Source organism: Bos javanicus, chromosome 16, assembly GCF_032452875.1.
Source record: "Bos javanicus breed banteng chromosome 16, ARS-OSU_banteng_1.0, whole genome shotgun sequence".
Taxonomy (NCBI): Eukaryota; Metazoa; Chordata; class Mammalia; order Artiodactyla; family Bovidae; genus Bos; species Bos javanicus.
The window spans coordinates 78,383,500-78,405,839 of record NC_083883.1 but is presented as its reverse complement, the minus strand read 5'-3'; the positions used below and the strand labels follow the sequence as shown (position 1 = coordinate 78,405,839).

At 40.8% G+C, this 22,340-nt stretch overlaps 1 protein-coding gene across 4 annotated transcripts in view; it reads right to left on the bottom strand.

Moving 5' to 3' along the window:
• Positions 1-8,721: 8,721 nt before the first annotated feature.
• The window catches only part of PTPRC (protein tyrosine phosphatase receptor type C), a 129,026-nt gene continuing 115,407 nt past the window's right edge, over positions 8,722-22,340 (bottom strand). For all 4 annotated transcript variants that reach the window (XM_061383709.1, XM_061383710.1, XM_061383711.1 and 1 more), the window contains 7 exons: positions 19,699-19,789; positions 18,331-18,464; positions 16,785-16,919; positions 14,224-14,346; positions 13,826-14,004; positions 12,145-12,280; positions 8,722-9,811 (listed from right to left, as the gene is read on the bottom strand). In XM_061383709.1, coding sequence (XP_061239693.1) covers positions 9,536-9,811; positions 12,145-12,280; positions 13,826-14,004; positions 14,224-14,346; positions 16,785-16,919; positions 18,331-18,464; positions 19,699-19,789 — 1,074 coding nt within the window. In that variant the 3' untranslated portion in view covers positions 8,722-9,535. The remainder of the gene's footprint in view (positions 9,812-12,144; positions 12,281-13,825; positions 14,005-14,223; positions 14,347-16,784; positions 16,920-18,330; positions 18,465-19,698; positions 19,790-22,340) is intronic.

Sequence of the window (22,340 nt, the reverse complement as noted above, 5' to 3'; positions counted from 1 at the left end):
CACTGTTGGTGGGAATGCAAACTAGTACAGCCACTATGGAGAACAGTGTGGAGATTCCTTACAAAACTGGAAATAGAACTGCCTTATGACCCAGCAATCCCATTGCTGGGCATACACACTGAGGAAACCAGAATTGAAAGAGACACATGTACCCCAATGTTCATCGCAGCACTGTTTATAATAGCCAGGACATGGAAGCAACCTAGATGTCCATCAGCAGATGAATGGATAAGAAAGCTGTGGTACATATACACAATGGAGTATTACTCAGCCATTAAAAAGAATACATTTGAATCAGTTCTAATGAGGTGGATGAAACTGGAGCCGATTATACAGAGTGAAGGAAGCCAGAAAGAAAAACACCAATACAGTATACTAACACATATATATGGAATTTAGAAAGATGGTAACGATAACCCTGTATGCGAGACAGCAAAAGAGACACAGATGTATAGAACAGTCTTTTGGACTCTGAGGGAGAGGGAGGTAGGGATGATTTGGGAGAATGGCATTGAAACATGTATAATATCATATAAGAAACAAATCACCAGTCCAGGTTTGATACAGGATACAGGATGCTTGGGGCTGGTGCACTGGGATGACCCAGAGGGATGGTATGGGGAGGGAGGTGGGAGGGGGGGTTCAGGATTGGGAACACATGTACACCCGTGGCGGATTCATGTTGATGTATGGCAAAACCAATACAATACTGTAAAGTAATTAGCCTCCAATTAAAATAAATAAATTTAAATTTAAAAAAAGAAATCAAATGTATGGAAGAGAAATTCAAAGACACAGTTCATGAAAAAAATCATGAAAAAGTAAAATCTAAATATAAAAGTTGGAAATGCAGAGAGCCCCAAAATAAAGCCCCTCATATACAGTCAATTAATCTATGACAATCCTGAATATTCATGGGAAGGACTGATGCTGAAGCTAAAGCTCCACTACTCTGGCCACTTCACGCGAACAGCTGACTCATTGGAAAAGACCCTGATGCTGGGAGATATTGAGGGCGGGAGGAGAAGGGGACGACAGGGGATGAGACGGTTGGAGGGCATCGCTGACTCAATGGACATGAGTTTGAGTAGACTCCAGGAGATGGTGGAGGACAGAGGAACCTCACGTGCTGTAGTCCATGGCGTGGCAAAGAGTCAGACGGGACTTAGAGACTGAACAACAATCTATGACAAGTGTACCAAGAATATTCAATGGGGAGAGGACCGTCACTTTGATAAATGATGTCGAGATATATCTCACTGGATAACTTATAATAGAAAGTATATTTCAGATAGTTTTCCTTTATAAGTTATTACAAGATTTTGAGTATAGCTCCTTATAGGTCCTTGTTGGTTACCTATTTGATATGTATTAGTTTATATATATTAATCCCAAACTCCTAATTTATCCTCCACCTTTCCCCTTTTGTAACCATAAGTTTGTTTTCTATGTCTGTGGGTCTATTTTCTGTTTTGTATATAAGTACATTTGTATTATTTTTTTAGGTTCCACATTTAAACGATATCATAGGTATTTGCCTGATGTACTTCACTTAGTATGATAATCTTTATTTCATTCTCTTCAGACGGCTGAGTAGTACTGCATTGTCTATGTTTAGGTACCACATGGCTTCTTTTTTCAAATTTAAGTTTTTTTCATTGTTGGCCGTGCTGGGTCTTCATTGCCGCACGGGCTTTTCTCTGGTTGTGGCAGTTGGGGGCTGCTCTCCAGCTGCGATGTGCTGGCTTCTCCTGCAGGGGCTCCTCTTGCTGTAGAGCATGGGCGCTCTACAGCAGCTGTGGGCTGTGGGCTCCGAGGCTGCAGCTCCTGGGCTCTGGAGCACCATCTCAGCAGCTGTGGCGAATAGGCGTCGTTGCTCCATGGCGTGTGAGATCTTCCCGATCACGGATTGAATCCATGTCTCCTGCATTGCCAGCCAGAGTCTTTACCCCGAGCCACCAGGGAAGCCCCGTACCACATCTTTCGTATCCATTCCTCTGCTGATGGTTGTTTAGGCTGTTGGCTTCCATGTCTTGGCTATGGTAATTAATGCTGCAATGAACACTGGTGTGTGTGTATCTTTTTGAAGTATTGTTTTCTCTGGATATATGGCCAGGAGTGAGATTGCAGGATCACATGGGAACTCTGTTTTTAACTTTTTAAGAAAGCTCCACACTGTTCTCTGTAGCAGCTGTACCAACTTACATCTCTAATCACTGGAGAAATGTAAATCAAACCACAATGAAGTACCACCTCATACCCATCAGAATGGTCTGCATCAAAAAGTCTACAAATAATAAATACTGAAGAGGGTGGCGAAAAAGGGAACCCTCCTACACTGTTGATGATAAGCTTTTAAAAGTAATAGTAGTTCTAAGCTGAGAAATTGCAAGATTGGAAGTGGGAACAGAGATAGGAGAAATTGGACCAATTCAGAGTTAATTGTCAGTAGGGTAGGAGGTCTGAAATTAAAAGACACTTGCTCCTTGGAAGAAAAGCTATGACCAACCTAGCCAGCATATTAAAAAGCAGGGACATTAGTGTACCAACAAGGGTCCATCTAGTCAAAGCTGTGGTTTTTCCAATAGTCACGTATTCCTGGATGTGAGAGTTAGACGATAAAGAAAGCTGAGCGCCGAAGAATTGATGCTTTTGAACTGTGGTGTTGGAGAAGACTCTTGAGAGTCCCTTGGACTGCAAGGAGATCCAACCAGTCCATCCTAAAGGAAATCAGTCCTGGGTGTTCATTGGAAGGACTGATGCTGAAGCTGAAACTCCAGTACTTTGGCCCCCTGATTGTGAAGAACTGACTCATTGGAAAAGACCCTGATGCTGGGAAAGATTGAAGGCAGGAGGAGAAGGGGATGACAGAGGATGAGATGGTTGGATGGCATCATTGACTTGATGGACATGAGTGTGAGCAAGCTCCAGGAGTTGGTGATGGACAGGGAAGCCTGGTGTGCTGCAGTTCATGGGGTGGCAAAGAGTCAGACACGACTGAGCAACTGAACTGAACTGAACTGAACTGAGGGTAGGAGGTCTGGTGGCCAAGGTGGTGGCAGGAACTGGTGAGGCTTCAGACGAGCATGTGAAGTGAATGCACAGAGAGGAGAAGGAGGACCAGAGCTCTCCATGGAAATTCCAAACCATTCCCAGTTCTTTTTTTTTTTTTTTTTCTTCTTGTAAAAATTCATATCAAAACATGTCTTGCACTTGTAATAATTTTAGCTGCTACATAAAACACAAATCTCAGATAATATTCCTAGAAAGATATCTTATATGTAAATCTCCACATGAAAAATATATAAATGTAGAACGACATTAAATAATGAATTATTTACAAAGTATGTCATCTTGCAATGCTAAATAAAATTAATCTCTTCCTTTAACATTGTATAAATTTAGAGTTGATTTTATTTCTGAAATTCGCATGTTCTCTGCATGACTACAGGGCTTTGGATTAAAATACACTATAAAAATCTGTAGAGAGAAAGAGTGGATTTTAGTAATTTGACTAAACCTGTCACTGATTTTGACCTTTTTTAACTTCCTGTATTTAAATTGTGAATAAATATTTTGCTACTTCTTCCAAGAACAAATAGAGTTTATTTATCACTGACTCTCATCAAAGAGAAATTTGACTTCCATGATTTAATGCTACTCTAAACAAAGAGAATACTGCCAAAGCCTGTTTTATTTACAGAAATAACTTGTTTCATTTAAGAAGTCATTTTATAAAACTAAAACCAACTGTGAGCTCAGATGAGAAATGTTAGACTATATTAAGGGAAACCCACACGCTTGCACACACACTGAAAAACCCAGATGAAAGTGCACTGCTCTTATATCATTGACACGTATTTTCTCTCATAATTCCCATGACTCCAGCTGTTGAGACAAAGCGTTTCTTGGATGTTGAACTGACGGTGGTCGCCTCTGGCGGTGGTGGTGTACTTGTGTCCTCCAAGAGGGAGTTCTTTAGGATTATTAGACATTCCAAAATAGTGTGGGAGGAACGTCATCATGAAGCTTCTAGGACAAAGAGCTAATGGATTATCGAAGATGTGTAACCTAGTCAGAGTGCATCCTCAGGGACACAAGAGAGTAAGAGGGAGAAAAACACACGTTTTTAAAAATGTTGTAAAAATAACCATTGCTAAGATGTTCGGCAGAGCATTACCTTACATAGCTAGCTAACTGTTCTTTGTTATTGTCTATGAACACCCACTACAATGCCTGAGAAACAATGGGAGAATATCTCCCAGAGTAACCCAGAGGAACTCAAAGCAGATACTAGACAGCTGTTGAGTACATTTTTTTGTTTACACATTTATTTTTGTACAATTTTTTTTATTGGGCTTTAGTTGTTTTACAATGTTGTATTCGTTTATACTGCATAGCAAGTAAATCAGCTACACATACACATATACTCCCTCTGTTTTAGATCTCCTTCCTACCCCCGGAATTGAGTGGAGCCCCTTGTCCTACACAGTAGGTGTGCCTTAGTTAGCTATTGCATTTTTATTAGTTATCTCTTTTATACACCAATCCCAATCTCCCAATTCATACCACCACTACCCCCAAATTATGACAAATACCCAACTTTTAGCTTTAAATCTTCTGCATATCCTGTTTTCTATCCCTGTCTTTAGACTGTCCATGCAATGAGAGCAAATGATTAAATATAAATGGAGACCCCCTTCTAAAGGGATTTGCTGCTGCTGCTAAGTCGCTTCAGTCGTGTCTGACTCTGTGCGACCCCGTAGACGGCAGCCCACCAGGCTCCCCCATCCCTGGGATTCTCCGGGCAAGAACACTGGAGTGGGTTGCCATTTCCTTCTCCAATGCAGGAAAGTGAAAAGTGAAAGTGCAGTCGCTTGGTCGTGTCCGACTCTTCGAGACCCCATGGACTGCAGTGCACCAGGCTCCTCCGTCCATGGGATTTTCCAGGCAGGAGCACTGGAGTGGGTGCCATCGCCTTCTCCCATAAAGGGGTTTACTGCATGTCAATTTCTTATAAATGTACTAATTCAATTCTCCGCCTTCTGTTTTATAACTCATGTGACAAAAGTCATGCAACATAATTCATGAGGGATGATTTAGTCTGAACTAATGAAAAATGTAAATTATGAATTGCCAGGAAAAATTCTCAATCCACAGTTATCTAAGCACATCTTGAGGAAACCCCTTCCTTGAGCCCATGTTAACACATGGGGGCAAGTTCTGTGGGCAACTCAACTCCATCCCATCTTTCATCCGAAGTACGGGCAGGGCACAGACTCTTTCCCTCCCTACTGCCTAACCTTCTCCTTGCCTTACAGAGTGAGCATGCTAACGTCATGCAAGCCATAAAAATTCAAGAAGATATTTTTATTCTTTGACACGTCATCAGCCTCTCTTGGTGGGGTTTGTTATACCTAAGAAGTTCTATCGAGTCCACCAAGTTCTCTGTTCAAGGGAAATTAAACATAACATCCCAGAGGTCCCACTTATACTATGGTTAAAAGGAACATATGAATCAAGAAAGCCCTGGTTTTTCTAGAGGGGAATTTCTGTGTTCTTTTACACAGGAAGCCTACTTCCAGATCCCTGGCATCCTAAGTTTGGGGACAGCTAGGTCATTGGCAGGGCTTGCCTGAGGGATCAAATGGTCTTTGGAAAAGACCCTGATGCTAGAAAAGATTAGGGCAGGAGGAGAAGGGAGTGGCAGAGGATGAGATGGTTGGATGGTATCACCAACTCGATGGGTATGAATTTAAGCAAACTCTGGGAGATAGTGAAGGACAGAGACACCTGACGTGCTATAGTCCATGGGGTCACAGAGACGGACACAACTTAACGACTGAGCAACAACAGGTCAGAAGAACCAAGCTCCCTGGGATTCGCTCACCAGAGATGGGGCATGAGTCATAATCTCCACAAATGTGGTTTGCATTTGATGGTGCTGTGTTAACGGGTTTCAAATCCTGATTGATGGGTCGTCTGACAAACACACTGAAATGTGATCTAAACAGTGAGAACTTGTTCTTCTTACCAAACTGAGAGACAATGGAGCAATGACATTTGAGATTTACTGTTGGCTTTTATTTCCTGGCACTCCCTCCGGGGATGAGGTGATCTTTGTTTATATGCGTTATGAGGACCATCCTTTCCCAGGGATGTTTAAGAGTGTGTTTGTTTTGGGATAATAATTTCAGTGTTATGAGTTCAGCTAAGCTTACGACATTGTACGGTGCTGTTGCGAGAGCCATATACTTCACGTGATTTTGTTTTTGTTTTAATCATGGGATAAAGACAGCAAATAAGTTTAGACTGTTTTTTCCACTGATTTTTCAAAACACATGAACAAAGTTAATACCCGGGAAGGCAGAAGGGCAGAACACAGACTATGATGCCAGGAAGAGCTGGTTAAACCCTGAGTCTATCATTTGCCAAATGTGTTATAACAGGCCAGGCACCTACCTTCTCTAAGACTCAACTCCTCACCTATAAAATGGAGATATTACAAGCATGTGCGGCATAAAATTTATCTAGAGAAACAGATGCAGATAAAATAAAATGCCTGGCATGAATTATACCTCAATAAATGTTATTATAGTAATAATATTTCTATTTATTAAGAAATGATACAGGATGTATACCCCCTTGATAAGTATTGATCCAAGAAAATGTGAAGAGGTTTGCAAAAGAAGGGTCTTCCCTGTTGACTCAGATCGTAAAGAATCCACCTGCAAAGCAAAAGACCTGGGTTTGATCCCTGGGTGGGGAAGATCCTCTGGAGAAGGGAATGGCTACCCACTGCAGTATTCTTGCCTGGGGAAATCTGTGAACAGAAGAGCCTGGCGAGCTATAGTCCATGGGGTCACAAAAAGTCAGGCAGGACTGAGCAACCAACACTTTACAAAAGAAGGACTATAGAAAATGGACCTTTAGCAGAATAAATCTTTTCACCTGAAATAGGAAATGAAAAAAACCACAAATTTGAGCATATCTTTTGAAGAACCTTTAGACCCTTCCAACTGTAAAATCTGTGTAAGAGAATGAAAGCATAGCCTTTTCTACTCATTTTAACAGATAGTCCTTTCCTTTGAAGTTGTGCATTTTGAAGGTCTTTATATCAAGAGATTTGTTGCAATTAGCCAGGGCAATTACCACCCACTTTCCTGGACCCAATAGAGTGCCATGAGAACATTTTATAACAAATCTCCAGAGTAAATTAAAAACTAAATTAAAAAGATCAGTTCCAATTAGTTATAAGAAATCACAAGCTTCATATGCAATGTTTTAGCAAGAACAAAAATAGATTTGAAAGTACCACTGTGTACGTATTAGAGTTCTAAAAGCCATCTAGATCTCCCACAACGCAGGCAGATTCTTTACTGTCTGAGCCACTGGTGAAGCCCTGTTGAGTATTACACTTCTGAGTAAAAGCTAAAAGCTTACATGTAAAAAATTCATTGCAAAGACATTCAGCTAATATTTCACACAGTTTTGTCTTTGCTTAAAGATGTTAAAATGTATATTTCTTTTCTGCAAAGATTCAGTTTTCATAGTAAAATGGTAACGTCTTAGGAGTAACGAACCTTCTGTCTGACCACTCCCCCAGCTCATCCTTTACTGCAACTTCTCATGTGCAGAAGAAAAACATGTTTCCAGTTTGCTTCTGTTAAACTATTGATAAGAGAAATTACTATTGCTCTATTATTTAAGAATTTATTTTGTGTCTTCTCAAAAGGATGGACTCAAGTGGAAAATACACATTTAAACACACAACGTTCACATTTTGAGATGTCACTTGCAGCTGAAATCTCTAAAAATAAAAATAAAAAACTCTAAATTTTAACTGTACCATAGCATAAATGGTAACTGATCAAGTTTCTATTAAAGAAACTGAGGTACAGAGTTTGAATGAAAGAAGTGAAGGCCAGTTTTCTTTCTTTCTGGAGCTCATAGCTGCTGACTCCTAAAACCTCTTTTTTCATTAGTAACTAAACAATGTAAATTAGAAACTTGCTTCATTCTAAAATTCACTTCTCCTAAGTTAATGGCACAGTACTATAAAATAAGGTAAATATTTATTGCTAATTTTGTGTGTATAGTAATAAAAGAAATAGAAAGCTGAACGTAAGACAAATGTGAGTTGAATGGAAAACAATTGAATATGCATAGTTGACACACTTACACTTAGTCAAGAGAGTGAAAATGTAGAAAACCACGCCAACTCAGAGGCAGTTGGTGACTACTGTAATAAACTCATGTGTAATTCAATAAAAAGGGTTTTGTTTGTTACCTTTTCTTGCATTTTTTCAGGTCCCAAACAATTATTAGACTATAGATCTTTTATAAAATGAGACCTATAAAGCTGTTACACAAACGTTAACTGCAAAAAGCCTATATTTTAATACATGCTTACATAGTTCATATATGAACATGTGACACAATACATTATATACAAGAAAAGGTAATAGTTGAATTTTATTGTGGTTGCTGTTACCAATTCATGGTAAAAAGTAGTCTAAATATTTGAGAAATTCAGAGTAAATGCATTTCAGTGAGACAAGAACAAACTTAACCATGAAAAGTATGCATGTGCAATATTATATACCTCCTATCAATGTCTTATTCCATAAAAATAGATATGTTAGGCTTCATATGTAAATATTTAGCACAAATACATTCTAATGACTCTACTTTTGTCCTAAGGATTGAACACACATTACATTTATTTAAAGATGTTTATTGAAGCTCAATTGTAGCAAACACATAGTTTTGGGTCAAAATTTCAAGCAATAAATTTCACATATTATACAGAGAATAATCTGTACTTCAAAATTATAAACACGACGTGCAGATAACAAGATAGCCTTCTTGAAATTTTAAATTAGATTAAATAAGCCTGAAGTATTGGACTAAATGCTGACATATGGAATATAAGATTTCCAAATGTTAATTTAGTTAACTGTCCCGTAGTACAACCATCTATTTTTATGTCTATTTCTGGAAGTAAAATAGGAAATCATAAGATGTATTTCAGCAGGACAAGGAGGCCATCTTGAGGTCATTCTAGAAATGTACATGTCCTTCTTACTGGCAGCACATACACAATTTATGATTTTAAAAAAATACAACCTTTGAGCAAAGTTAATATTTCTAGTATAAAATACTGTCATTTTTCTTCAAAACCAAAATGGCAAAGTTTCTCAGAGCATTTAGATTTACTGGAAAGCATCCTCTAACTCTGTTTCTGCCTCTTTCTCTTTCACACACACACACACACACACACAAAGACTACAAACAAGCTGCTTCTTGCTGGATGATAGAGATGGATAAAACTTAAAATAAGCGTAAGACTGTACAAAAATGCTCCAGCAAAACAGTCTTAAATATTTTTCTACAGGTGTAAAACAAAAGTTTCCTGCAAACCCCAGTCCACGCCCTTCATGAATCCACTGTGTATCTATTTTGCCTCTCTAGTTCTAGAAAAGTAGAGACAACTTTGAATCCGGGGTTTGGAGCTGCCCCGCGTCTGTCTTTCCTATGCACTCTGAGTTAAAACGGGACTCGCGGGACCGTTGGCGGCGTGCTCCGGCCCCTCAGCACCTTCTGTGGGTTTGGCGCCTCCGGCCTCTTTGTCTCCTTCGGAAGTCTTCTCCAGGGCCTCCGGGGGGCTTGTGCAGTTAGCATCCGGCTTAGCTTTGTCCACCTCGTTATCAATCTCAACCTTATCTTCTGGATGCTTGCTTTTCTTTACTTGTCCATTCTGGGCAGGATAGGTGCTAGCAATGACGTCATACAGAAATTGGTATTGCTCCTAGCAAAGGGAAGAAGCCAGGGATTACACAAAAGAGGTTTATGTCCTTTTTTTCTTTTTTTTTGTTAACATCAAATGAAAATGAACAAGACTTAATCATTTACTTGTGGAGGACTCTGGGTAACAGAAAACTACTCCTGTGTGTTTTCATAAAAAGATTGTTTCAAATGACTCACTCTCCTTAGGGTTCTAAAGGACTGACCTTGTAGCCATGCCAAATTGGTGTTCGGTCCCCTCTCAGGCCATAAGGGGGTATCTCGTGCCTAAGCTTTTGCAAAGGAACCCATCTTGGATGCCCATTCTCTTGGTTCATGCCTACATATCACTTGGCATCCGATCCAGAGTCTGCAGGAAGCCAGTCGGAGCCCCTCAGGTTAAATTCAGTGCCCTCATTCGTGTTCTAGTGATCTCTCCATCATTTCACTCATGTGTTCAGTCAATCGTGTCCGACTCTTTGCGACCCCATGGACTGTAGCCCACCAGGCTCGTCGGTCCACAGAACTTTCTAGGCAGGAATGGAGAAGAAATGGGTAGCCATGTCCTTCTCCAGGGGATCTTCCTGACCCAGGGATCAGACCCAGATCTCTTGCATCTCCTGCACTACAGGCGGACTCCACCACCGCGCCACCTAATGATTTCTCTGGGCTTTCACTTATGGCATTGCTTAGTATGGGTCTGCCTTTTCCTCACACTGAACAGTGAGTATCTTAATGGCAAAAGCACACAGCAGGCACTCAGTACACTTTGAACATCAATATGTGCAAGGTCAAGGTCACGCACAAGCAAGAGCTGCCAGGGTTTGAGTGAGTGGTTAAGTCTGTGCTGTGATGAGTGACTGACTCCCAGACCATCATCTGTTGTCACTAGACTTCAGACACAACTTGGGTTGATTAGGACAAGGCTCATTCAACAGCCTCTCTGTACCCATGAAACAGAGCAGGAGCCTTGGTCCTTATCCCCCAACCCTGGTCCTCTGCTCGTCCTTGGTCTATGGAAAAACCCTAGTCAAAGAAGAAGTTTAATCAGAGAAGAGAGAAACAAAAGACAACAGTCAAAGGAGACGAAATAGCAATAGTTTAGTCATTAAGCGTAGTCAAGGACCTTCACTTCCTCTTCAAGGGCTGTAAATCATACTCTGAGCCGTATCCTTGAGCTGTCTTATAGACAGTGAAACCCCCACCAGGTGGAGAAGTTAACTACAGGATAACCGGATTGTAGCCATAACAGAAGCTGCCACAATTCTGAGAATTGGCCTCAGAGAAATGGAAGAAACCAACCATGGAACTGAAGACTAACTGCACTTAAAACAATCAAGACGATGCTGGTCAGACCACCGATGACCAATCTGAAGATGACTGTGAGAGCTGACTGTGCTGTCTGCACGTAGTCCCCACCCTTAGTCTATAAAAGCTGTTGCCTGCTGATTGTCAGTGCAGTGGGGGAGTCGGCTTTGGACAGGCGTCCACCTCCCCGCTGCTCCAGGTGCCAGCATCCAAGATAAAGCACTTCCCTTCCTACCAGCCCAGCCTCTTTATCGCATCTGAGTGGCGAGCTGCCAGACCCCTTTTTCAGTTGCATCCACATCTCTCGGGAAACTGACTTTGCAGGCCCTTTGGACAAAAGGTGAGTCTATCCCACCCCTACACTGAGCTGGCTTTGTGGCCTGTTCAGGTAACAAAATGCAGAGGAAAACACATGCCAGTCCCAAGCCTGGGCCCCAGGGGTCTCACTCTGCAGGAACTCCGCTGCCTTTACGGGAACACGTCTGGACCAGAAGAGACACGTGATCCACGCACCCCTGTTGCCACAGCTAAATGCCAGCCAACTGCCAGCCCAGGGGCACTCAAGGTCCCTTCGGACAAGCCAACTCCCAGTGGACACACCAGCGACAGGAGACACACGAGGGAGCCTGGTCCAGGCTGGCTGAGCCTGGTGTGAGCAGCAGGACTATTCAGCTGACCAAACAGATGACTGAACTATAATAAATGTCGTCTTTCTTCAGCCTCTAAATGCCGGGCGGTCTGTGGCGCAGCAGCGCAAACTGATACAAGATTGGAAGTGGAGGGATGGGGGATTCATGAGCTTTAAGACAAGTGTTCTTCATGAACCACCACCACGCACCGCTGGCAAACTCCCGTTAGGTCTCTTATTTATACTGATAACAATCCAAAGTGAACCATCATGTAAAATGCGATTTTAAAAGAGAAGACTAGAAAAGTAAACAGAAGAGAAGTAACAGAAAGCAGAGGATGAGAGGAGGGGGAGGGGGCGGAAAGAGAGAGAAGAAGTGAAAAGGGGAAAAGACGTTAAAAGCCCTGATGCAGCACACTTACGAAGGTGGGGACCATTCCTGGCCGAGCTCTGCGGAGCGACTTCACAGCTTGAAACACATCTATCACTTCTTCTGTGTCAGCGCTTTCCAAGAGGTTGAACAACGCGCAAAATATTCCTGTTTGCTGAGATCCATCTCTATAAAAGAAAGAAAAGATTAAAAAGAATTCTACAGTTTATGGAGAAAGTGATGTTGGGATAAAAATCAAAAGACAGAGAGAAGAATACATTCTTTGCTTCAGATTTACTGTAATTACTTTATTCCCATCTCTTAAGAGCAGAACGTTTCTGCTAAATGCACGTTGTATGCAAACTTTCTCAACCTGGGAATATAACAGTCCTTTAGTTTAAAAACTTACACTTTAAAAATATACTTTCTCCTGTTTAGTACTTTACTAATTACCATGCACTTTAATTTATATATGAAGTTGTTAAGATGCATATCATAAAGCCAATTTGACTGAAATTTAGGGAAGATAAAGGCATGGCTAGAAACTGATGAATCCGGAAACACTGGACATGATGCCCTGTAAATTACTAAACCATGTACTTTGTCTCCTCTTGCTGCCCCTCTAGTGTTTTTTTTTTTTTCCTCACAAACGTTAACAATTCTGCACCAATAGAAAAAGGATACTAGTGAAGTTACTCACTAAGGAGAGGGCAGCCAAATCACTTATCAAACTGTGAGAGGCATGCTGCATTATAATAAAAATTCAATTTAGAGAATATTATTGGAAGGTTTTTGATGTACATAACCAAGGAATGTACAGTAGGTATTCATCTGTCCCCTAAGACACACGTACAGTTTTAAATACTACACTTTCCTTCTTTAGTTTTCTTTCCATGTAAATTTTACCTTTGAAAACTCAAATAAATGCCAAAAAGTAGTATTTGTTTAAGGGCTTGGTTGTAGTGTATGCAATTTTAATAATAATAATGAGGCTTTCTCAAAAAGCCTCATTTCTTTTAAGCACTTCCCTAGTTTTACATTTCTCATCTTACTTTACTATTTTAATTTCTAATTTAGTGTAACATTTTATGTAAATAGTTTATATCATGCATCCTTCTTTCAAACCTCTTATTTAAGGTGGAGACCTATCACAGATGAAACTTAAGGGTCTGCATAACATAAATTAAATAAAATCAAGTATTATTATGTATATTATTAAAATCTTTGCCTTTGGGGCTCTGTTTAGGGAGTGAAGTGATGGGTTTCAAATCAAAGTTGCTAAGCATAAGATTTTGGCTAATAAATATGTGTATTGGAGGCAAAACATTCAATCCTCTGGATTCTACTGACAACTAATAGAGTGGCTCAATGCACTTGTAAAGGCAGAAATAAAATGTAACATCTATCCATCCATCTGTCCAGGCATGCTTCCATTCATTCATTCATTCATTCATTCAGGACAGGTGACATTCTGGGTTCAGCATTAGCACTGACTCAGGGATTACATACCCCTGATATTAAGGGACTCATAACCTAATATCCCTGCACTAAAATATAGTTATTTCTACTGCATTTCCACAATAGTTGCGCTGCTGGAACACGCGGGAGAGACGTGTTCCACTGCAGTCATGCATTTTTATCTATTAGGAGAAATCGCCTTTAACAGGAGGTGTGAGCCAAGAGGTCAAGCAGGACACTGGGTTTTAGAACATATCCCGTGAAACCCCACCGACCTGCAGTGGATGAGAAGAGGTACATTCCTGTGATATTTATTCCCTTCGGCAGAATTCTTCTTGGGAAGTTTTTGTTTGAGATTCTGGATCATCAAGACCAGTTCTTTGGGTTCTGCGGGCAGCTCTTCCCCATTCCAGTTATTAAATTGGTACTGGTACACCGTTCGGGGATCTTTCCTCTAAAACCAGGGGAAGGAACATGAATTCAAGGGAGAAACTCAGCCCATTTGATAAGTTGATTGCTGCTTTTCCCTCCCAGTTACTTTCATTTAAATCATTAAAAAAGTTCATCCTGAAAACATACAGAGAATTGCTTCACTCTCACAGAGCAATGCATCTTAATTTTTCAACCAGATCAATTACACTAAAGACACATACTCCTGAAATTGAGTGTGTACCTTGGAGTGTCTCAGTTCAAACGCACGGACGGTATACGCTGAAGATTTGTTGGTGTCCTTCATGTGAACTTCCACATCTCCGTAGGCTTGCTTTCCTTCCTCCCAGTACTGAGCACAGGCTTCCTAGATGAGAAAGAACGTGGTTCAGCATCAGCTGCCCAAGGGTTCTGTTCGCCTGTCAACGCGCTCAGAGAACCACCGCTCTCATCTCGACTTTGACTCTGTCCTCTTTCTCTCTCTTCTTCACTCTGCTCTGTTAAATGTGAAATGACTAACTGTATTGTCAAACTGAGTCTTCTTCATAAAAATCTAAAACCTACTGGAAGTATTCTGGACATCCATCCAACGGATACATGGTGCTGCCTCATGCAAGGAACCCAGGGAGAGCCAAGATGCCCAGCACACCATGGGCACAGCTCTGCCACGCCAGGCTAGGTCTCGGCTTTGCTTTTCCCACCTTTCCATGCCTCACCACCACCTTTTCAAAAAGGATGGACTGGGCTGATGTCATCACCCCTCCAAGAACTTAGGTCTCCCTCCAGGGGTCCGGGGGAAAGAGACCGCACCTTTAGAAGCTTCATCTCTATCTTGTCTGTGTCAGGTGGCTATCTGAGGAAACGGTCAAACTGACGAACACATGGATCACAGAAGTACTTGCTCCTTCCTCAAATGATTTCCACTAACTACAGATCCACAGTTGCTGACCACGTTAGGCATTCCTGTCTGAAGTCCTGTTCCATTCCCTGGCTTCCCCAATTTAGGTGAAGGAAAAGATTACTAGAATCCCAGGCCTTAAAAAAAAAAAAAAGAAAAAAAACCCCATAAAATAGCTAGTGGGGAGCTGCTGTAGAGCACAGGGAGCTCAGCTCGGTGCCCTGTGATGACCGACACGGTGGACAGCAGGTGGGCATGGAGGCTCAGGAAGAGGATATGTGTGTCCTTACAGCTGATGCACGTCGCAGAGCAGAAGCAAATGCAACATTGTAAAGCAATTCTCCTCCAGCTAAAGTTTTTGAAAAGAAACAAATGGAAAATGAAAAAAAAACATAAAGGGAAAAAAAACCCTATTTTCTATGCATGAGGGTAGGGGAAAAGGGAAAAGAGAGAGAGAAAAAGAATACATATAGGATAACTTCATACTGGTGAGAACATTCATTAAATAAGCTTTAACATATGTCAGATACAGTGTTAGGTGGTAAAGACTAAGATGTACTGCCAGGAAAATCTTGATAACTTGTGGTATTAAGAAAAGGCTCACATATATGTAACAGGCATTAGGCAGAAGATCAAATTAGGTCCAAGGTTCACCTCCAACCATAGAATTTTATGACAGTAACTCTTACATGGATATAAAGAAGACGGGATTTAGATATGGTTTTCAGGAGTTTTGTCTCTCTAGAAGAATAGGATCAAAATAGGAAGAGAGGGCACATCTAGATGCGTGGGATGTCAGAAAATTAAAGCTCACTGTGGAGAGCACAGGCACTGTGTTAAGAGTCTGTCAGTAACTCTACTTGTCCAGAGTGGAAAGTGTAGAAAATGTAAAAGCTGAGGATATGGCAAGATACATTGGGCCTGATTACTGATGGTCTTAAATGTCAGAACAAAGAGGTGGGTTTCTATCCTGCAAAAAAAAAGAATAAAGATGTGGCTGTTGTGTGCGTGTGTGGTAAAAGTCACATAATATAAAACGTAGTATCCTAACCACATCTAACTGCACAGTTCAACTTGGGCGGCTCTCACCATCATCCATCTCCCCATCATCCATCTCCCCAACTTTTCACTTTCCTAAACTGAAACTCTGTCCCCGTTGAACACTAAGTCTCCACTCCCCTCCCCACCTCCTACACCCAGCCCAGCCCCTGGCACCGACTAGCTTGCTTTCTGACTCTAGGATGTGACTATCTGAGGTGCCTTGTACAAGCAACATCAAGCAGTGTCTGTCTGTACCTACCGCATCCTTCCCTGGTGACTCTGACAGTAAAGAATCCGCCTGCAATGCGGGAGACCCGGGTTTGATCCCTGGGTCGAGAAGATCCCCTGGAGAAGGGAATGGCCACCCACTCCAGTATTCTTGCCTGGGAGATCAATGGACAGGAGACTAGCGGGCCAAAGTCCACGGGGTTGCAAAGAGTCGGACACTCTCACTGCATACTGGAATGCATGTTTAAGTTTGACCCAATGCACGTCCTGCACAAACTGCACCTTCTTTTTCCCCCTGTGCTATACAGCAGGGTCTCAGCGCCCCCCGCTCACATGGCCCGCTGTGTTCAGCAGAGGGAGGCTGGGGGTTGCTGTGCATTATTAGACAATCGATCTGTGAACAGTGGGCAGAGCTGGCGGGGGCCGCGGGAGGCAAACAGGAGGAATGGTCAGAACCCAGGTGAAAACTCTGGAGGCCAGCGCTTGGATGGAAAATGGGGAGAATGAACAAATGGAACCGTGTGACGGTGGATCAAAGGGACTGCGATACACAGATCCATCCAGTACGTGATCCAGGAAGGGAGGATCGGATTTTATGACAGAAACACCTGAAAGAAGAGATTCTCAAACGCACAAACCTTGTCTCCACTCTTCAGTTCCGTCAGCATAACGATCACCCTGACTTTTCTTTGGAAGACCATCTGCCAGAAGTCACCAATGGTCTCCTTCAGCGGTCCCTGAGCTGCAATCATCACTTCAGGTTTCCAGTAACTCTTTCAACAAAGAAAAAATTGAGACCCGGTTACTGCTGCTGGTGACGGAATAGTGGATTCTTAAAACAACCATCTGGAGAGACGGTCACTTAATTTGATGTTAGTGCTGTTACATAAAAATATTAAGACTCTTAGGTCCCATTCTGTGATGAACCATAATGCAAAAGAACATAATAAAGAAAGTGTGTGTATATATATATGTATGTATGTATACTTGAATCACTTTGCTGTACAGCAGAAATTAACACAACATTGTAAAGCAACTATACTTCAGTTTTTTAAAACAGTGGCAAACAGATTCTTAGGTCCAAAAAACAATGTGATGTCTCTATAGAAGATATTAGTTAATGATAATACTTGGCTACTAATGTAAAATCAAGTTTAGAAGATATTATTTTAGAAAACTAACAAATTTTTCCCTCCAAAAATACCATTTTTTCCTTTGAAAAGCTTAATGTGATTATTTTCTAAAAAAGCATAAGCATTTCAAAATTGTCTTCATCATGTCTCTAATTTATGTTTATATATTCTTCTGCTAGGAACCCCTGGTAGCTCAGCTGGTAAAGAATCTGCTGGCCTGCAGTGCAGGAGACTCCAAATCGATTCCTGGGTTGGGAAGATCCCCCGGAGAAGGGATAGGTTACCCACTCCAGGATTCTTGAGCTTCCTGGTAGCTCAGAATTAGCCTACAATGCAGGAAACCTACGTTCAATCTCTGGGTCAGGGAAGATCCCCTGGAGGAGGACACGGCAACCCACTCCAGTGTTCTTGCCTGGGGAATCCCCATGGACAGAGGAACCTGGCGGGCTACGTCCATGGGGTTGCTAAGAGACAGACACAACTGAGCGACTTAGCTCAGACAGCATTCTTCTGCTATCTTATAACTAATATTCTATGAATATGTATTTTAAGAAAATTGGGAAAAGAAATAAACTCAGTGAATATGCAAGAAGTAGTTACTGAATTACGTAAAGTTCCTTGCTTGAATTCTCAGTATACTAAACAAAAAAATGGTATGTGACACAGACTCACTTAAATATTCAGAAAATCTGAATGAAAAGTTTTTAACTATACAAATAAGCAAACTTGGATCTGCTTGCAATGTGGGTATCTGAGTATATGTAAACATTTTCAAGTATTTGTTTTTGCTGAATTTCATTATTTTTCAAATTATATTATAGTCATATTTGCCATAAATTGTAACTAATAGTATTGTTTTGTATCAACAATTAATGTCTAAGTATTGTAATAAGTTAATATATAGTATTAAAAATGGAAACTTTCACATCAGTGAATACATAGATATGGTCAAGCTCATCCTTCTTTTATAAAATCACTTAGTGCATGGCCATAAGAACATACGCATATTTTTTAGAGGTGGACCTCGGGTTTGGGAATGGTGAGGACTTACCATGACAAAGGAGGCGTTGATGTATCTGCTTATCTCCTCCAAGTCGCTGTCATCATCAGAGGACTCATCTGAGTCTTGCTCACTCTCCTTGCTCGTTTCCAGCTCATGTTTCAGTGCCACTCTGTTAAAGTCATCTGTGCAAAATAAAAATAAAATTTAAATTTGATTTAAAAAATAAATAAATCTTTGCTTGACTGTCACGTGGAAACTAGAAAGTCATTTAGAAGTGACAGATTGCATTAGGTATACTTATTGATCTACATGGAATGAGATGCTGTTCCATTCTCATTGATTAACAAATTATTTTTTTAAACTCTAATAGAAAAGCAATCGATCCCAAGAAAGTTCCAGGAAAAAACATAGGACATAACTCTATGTCATAATGTTCCATATGATTATTCAATATTTGATACATCTACTTTAGCTTTCCATGAAATAGCATCAATCTGATGGATAAAAGTTTTAAAAATACATCTGTAAGTTAATAAAATACATACCTTAGGTAAAACCTAATTTTTCAATTATATCTTATTAACAGTAAATTAGCAATCTTAATTAAATGAGTATCTCAAATAAATAATTATTTTATCGAGGAAAGTATTTAGTCCGTAATTTCTAGCTGTTACTCAATTTCTTAAATTTAGAATAGCCTCATCAAAGGATCTGATTAGTTATATCACCATCAATTCCATATTTTAAACTACATTCATAAGGACCACTTCAGAAATTAACTAGGTCAACCCTGCATTGATCCAATTTATAAGGTCGTCTATCTTGGGCTATATTTTCTCCATGTTAGTTTTAGTGTATGAATATTTATTTAGCAACTGAATAAAATTATAGTTGTACAGGTACGGCGCTATCAATATACTTAAATAGCAAAAGATGCATGTTTTGTCCTATTAAACGTGATGATCAAGAGTTTATAGTATATTTCCTGCCTACTTTTAACCTCCCTGAGGTAAGGATAGGATAAACAGAAAACATAAAGGGAACAAAAAGATGTAATTTTGCTACTTGGCAACTACCCTGGAGTAAATAACTGCAATAAACCAAAGATGAGAGAAAACCTGTAAAGAGAACCTGGCCTTTCCCCAGCGTAAAAGGTTACGTCTTTCTGAAAACTCATTTCTGAACTAATTGATAAAAAGAAAACACTGAATACCGTCCGTCCTCCAAATTCCATTGTGAATGTCTGGGGTTCAATTTGTTGTATTTGCTACAACTAAAATTTAAATAACCTATAACTATTCTCTGCTGTCAAGCAAATGTTGAAAAGCTGCTTCCCAAAGGCTTGTGTCTATGTCTCACATTAAACAAATTCAAAGAACTTCACTATGATACAAAAGATTAAAATAAACTGCATACATGGAATGATTTTAGAATTCCTGTTTTTACTCTTATTTTCTTCTTGGTTCCCAATATGCTGTGTCCTCCAGCTCCTATAAGAAGGAAGTCTCTGAAAGAAAGAAATAGAAAGGAAACACCTTTTAAAATGTAATGACTGGTTTAGTTTATTACTGCAGCATAAAATGTTCTCTAAAGAAAAGAATTTCATTAAGTTTTGTGAAATTTGCATACATTCCTGAAGGTCCCAATTTTTAAGTTTGTCCCTGATCTTTTTTTTTAAACTATTCAGGTCTTAAGTACTTTGACGTGGTGAATTTGAACATATACAATTATATAACAGAATATGTTTCCCAGTGAAGAGGTGCTAGATAGTAAAAAAGTATGGTTTGATCTTTTATAAGTTAAAAGCACTGTACAGATATTGGCCATTCTCCATATGGCAAAAACAATGTTAAATTATTTTAAATGACCCAAAGTCAATTCTCCTCCAGGATAAAGCGTGCACAGATGACTCGGCTCATGCTTTGCATAATCAACATTTCATTTCTTTAAGCACTCCAGACTCTTCCCCTCTCCCTCCTGGTAGCTAATCAGTTGGCAAAAACTGTCATATGTCCGGGTGAAGCTCTCAAATCCTTCTGCGTTTCTCTCCTCCTGCTCAGGACAATCACTTTCATTTCTCACTTGAAAACATCAACAGTCTCTTTGCTGGCCTCTTTACCTTCAATCTCACTTGCTCTAATCCTAGAACACAACACGGCACGTTCCTCTCAGGTTTATGGCAGCTTCCCGTCCTTGTCAGGAAGGACCCAACATCTATCTGCACCGCTCAGGAAGCCTCTCGGGAGGCGGCCCTGACCGTCTCTGCAGCCTCACCTCCTGCAGGGCCCTCTGCACTGCAGCCAAACCAACTCCTCCACCTGCGGATGGGGCCACGCTGTCCTTTAATTCTCGGGAGACTCACACGTGTGTTTTCTGCCTGGACTACCCATGTCCTTTTGGTCACTCTGCTAACTTCTACTTGCCCTTTAGATATCTGTTCAAAGGTCAGTTTCCACCGGAAGATCGCCCTGCCTGCAGCCTTTTCTTCCTAATAAATAACTTAAACAAATATCTTTCAAGTGGATGAACAGCCTAAACTGAGGGAGCTCAACATGCACAGTTGAGTACCATTATACACACAGTTACACACACTCAGTTATACAGTTATACACACTCAGTGGAAAAGCCCCTGATGCTGGGAAAGACTGAGGGCAGGAGATGAGTACCATTATACACACAGATATACACGCTCATTGGAAAAGACCCTGATGCTGGGAAAGACTGAAGGCAGAAGGAGAAGGGGACGACAGAGGATGAGATGGTTGGATGGCATCACCGACTAATGGACATGAGTTTGGGCAAGCTATGAGAGTTGGTAAAGGTCAGAGAAGCCTGGTGTGCTGCAGTCCACAGAGGTACAAAGAGCTGGACACGACTGAGAGACTGGACAACATCGATCCAGATACGTGTGTGCACGCGCATATACGCATGTATAAATATCATGAACACGTTTAGAAAAACTATGGTGTCTTCTTTCAAAGTCAATACAGCACTTTGTTCCAAACCACACTCATGTCTTCACCTCCTATAATTTTCCTCCAGTCTTCAGCCATCCACAGTCTCCTCTCCACTTTTGTAGGTAGGTTTCATTCCAAAGATTGCATCACTTTAGAAGTTAAGATTTCCACCATACCTGCTATGGAAAGTTGCCTCCATCGTTCCCAGCCATTTATTCTAGCACCTCCAATTCAGTAATCTGCAATCCTATCAAAACCTTTAACATACTGCTTTTATGACTTTCTCATTGTACCGCATGTCTTCCTGTGGCTCATACGCTCTCTATTGACCACCCTAAATTATTCACCTGCAAGCACCCTCAGCCCCTTCACCTCCCAACTTTCGATTGGTCACTTTAAAATATCCTAGATGTGGTTAACCCAACTGCACACAGCCTCTAACCTCAACGTTACTGCAGGAAACAAAAACAAAAAACCAACTGGCTGACTCTCTTGGAAAATCCATGACCATAAATTTCGAAAGATCCAACAGTAATTTCTGGCCACCCCACCCCTTTCACCTGGGAGACTGCTTTCCTTCTCTGATAGAACTATTTCAAATCATTTTCTCTTTCTTGTGCATGAACTCTTCTTTGCCACTCACTTCTGCCCCACCCCCAAACTCTCAACCAAGGATCTGACTTCATATGCTCTTAAGAAAGATGAGACAATTAGACAGGAACTGCCTCAATGTCCCATCACTAATCCACCAGCCAACCTCCATCTCTACCCTCATTTTCTGTCTCCCTTTCTGCTTAGCTGGAATAATTTCACCGTTTCTATCAGAGCTGTGGTTACCACCTGTGTGGATCACACTCACTAGCCACTTCCACATACAAATCACTTTGACTCTTGTGCTTAGAAGCACAGGCTCAATCATATTTGCTCAAAGAATCTACCCTTTCTTTTAGTGACTTTACATATGAATTTTTATTTCAAACAGTGTCTGTGTATATGGAGTATAGCAGAGTTGGTGAATTAAATGCAGTGGAAAGAGCGAGAATAAGAAAACACCCCTTATTGAAGACCAAGCTGGTAGTCTGCTGGTTTTTCCATCCTAGT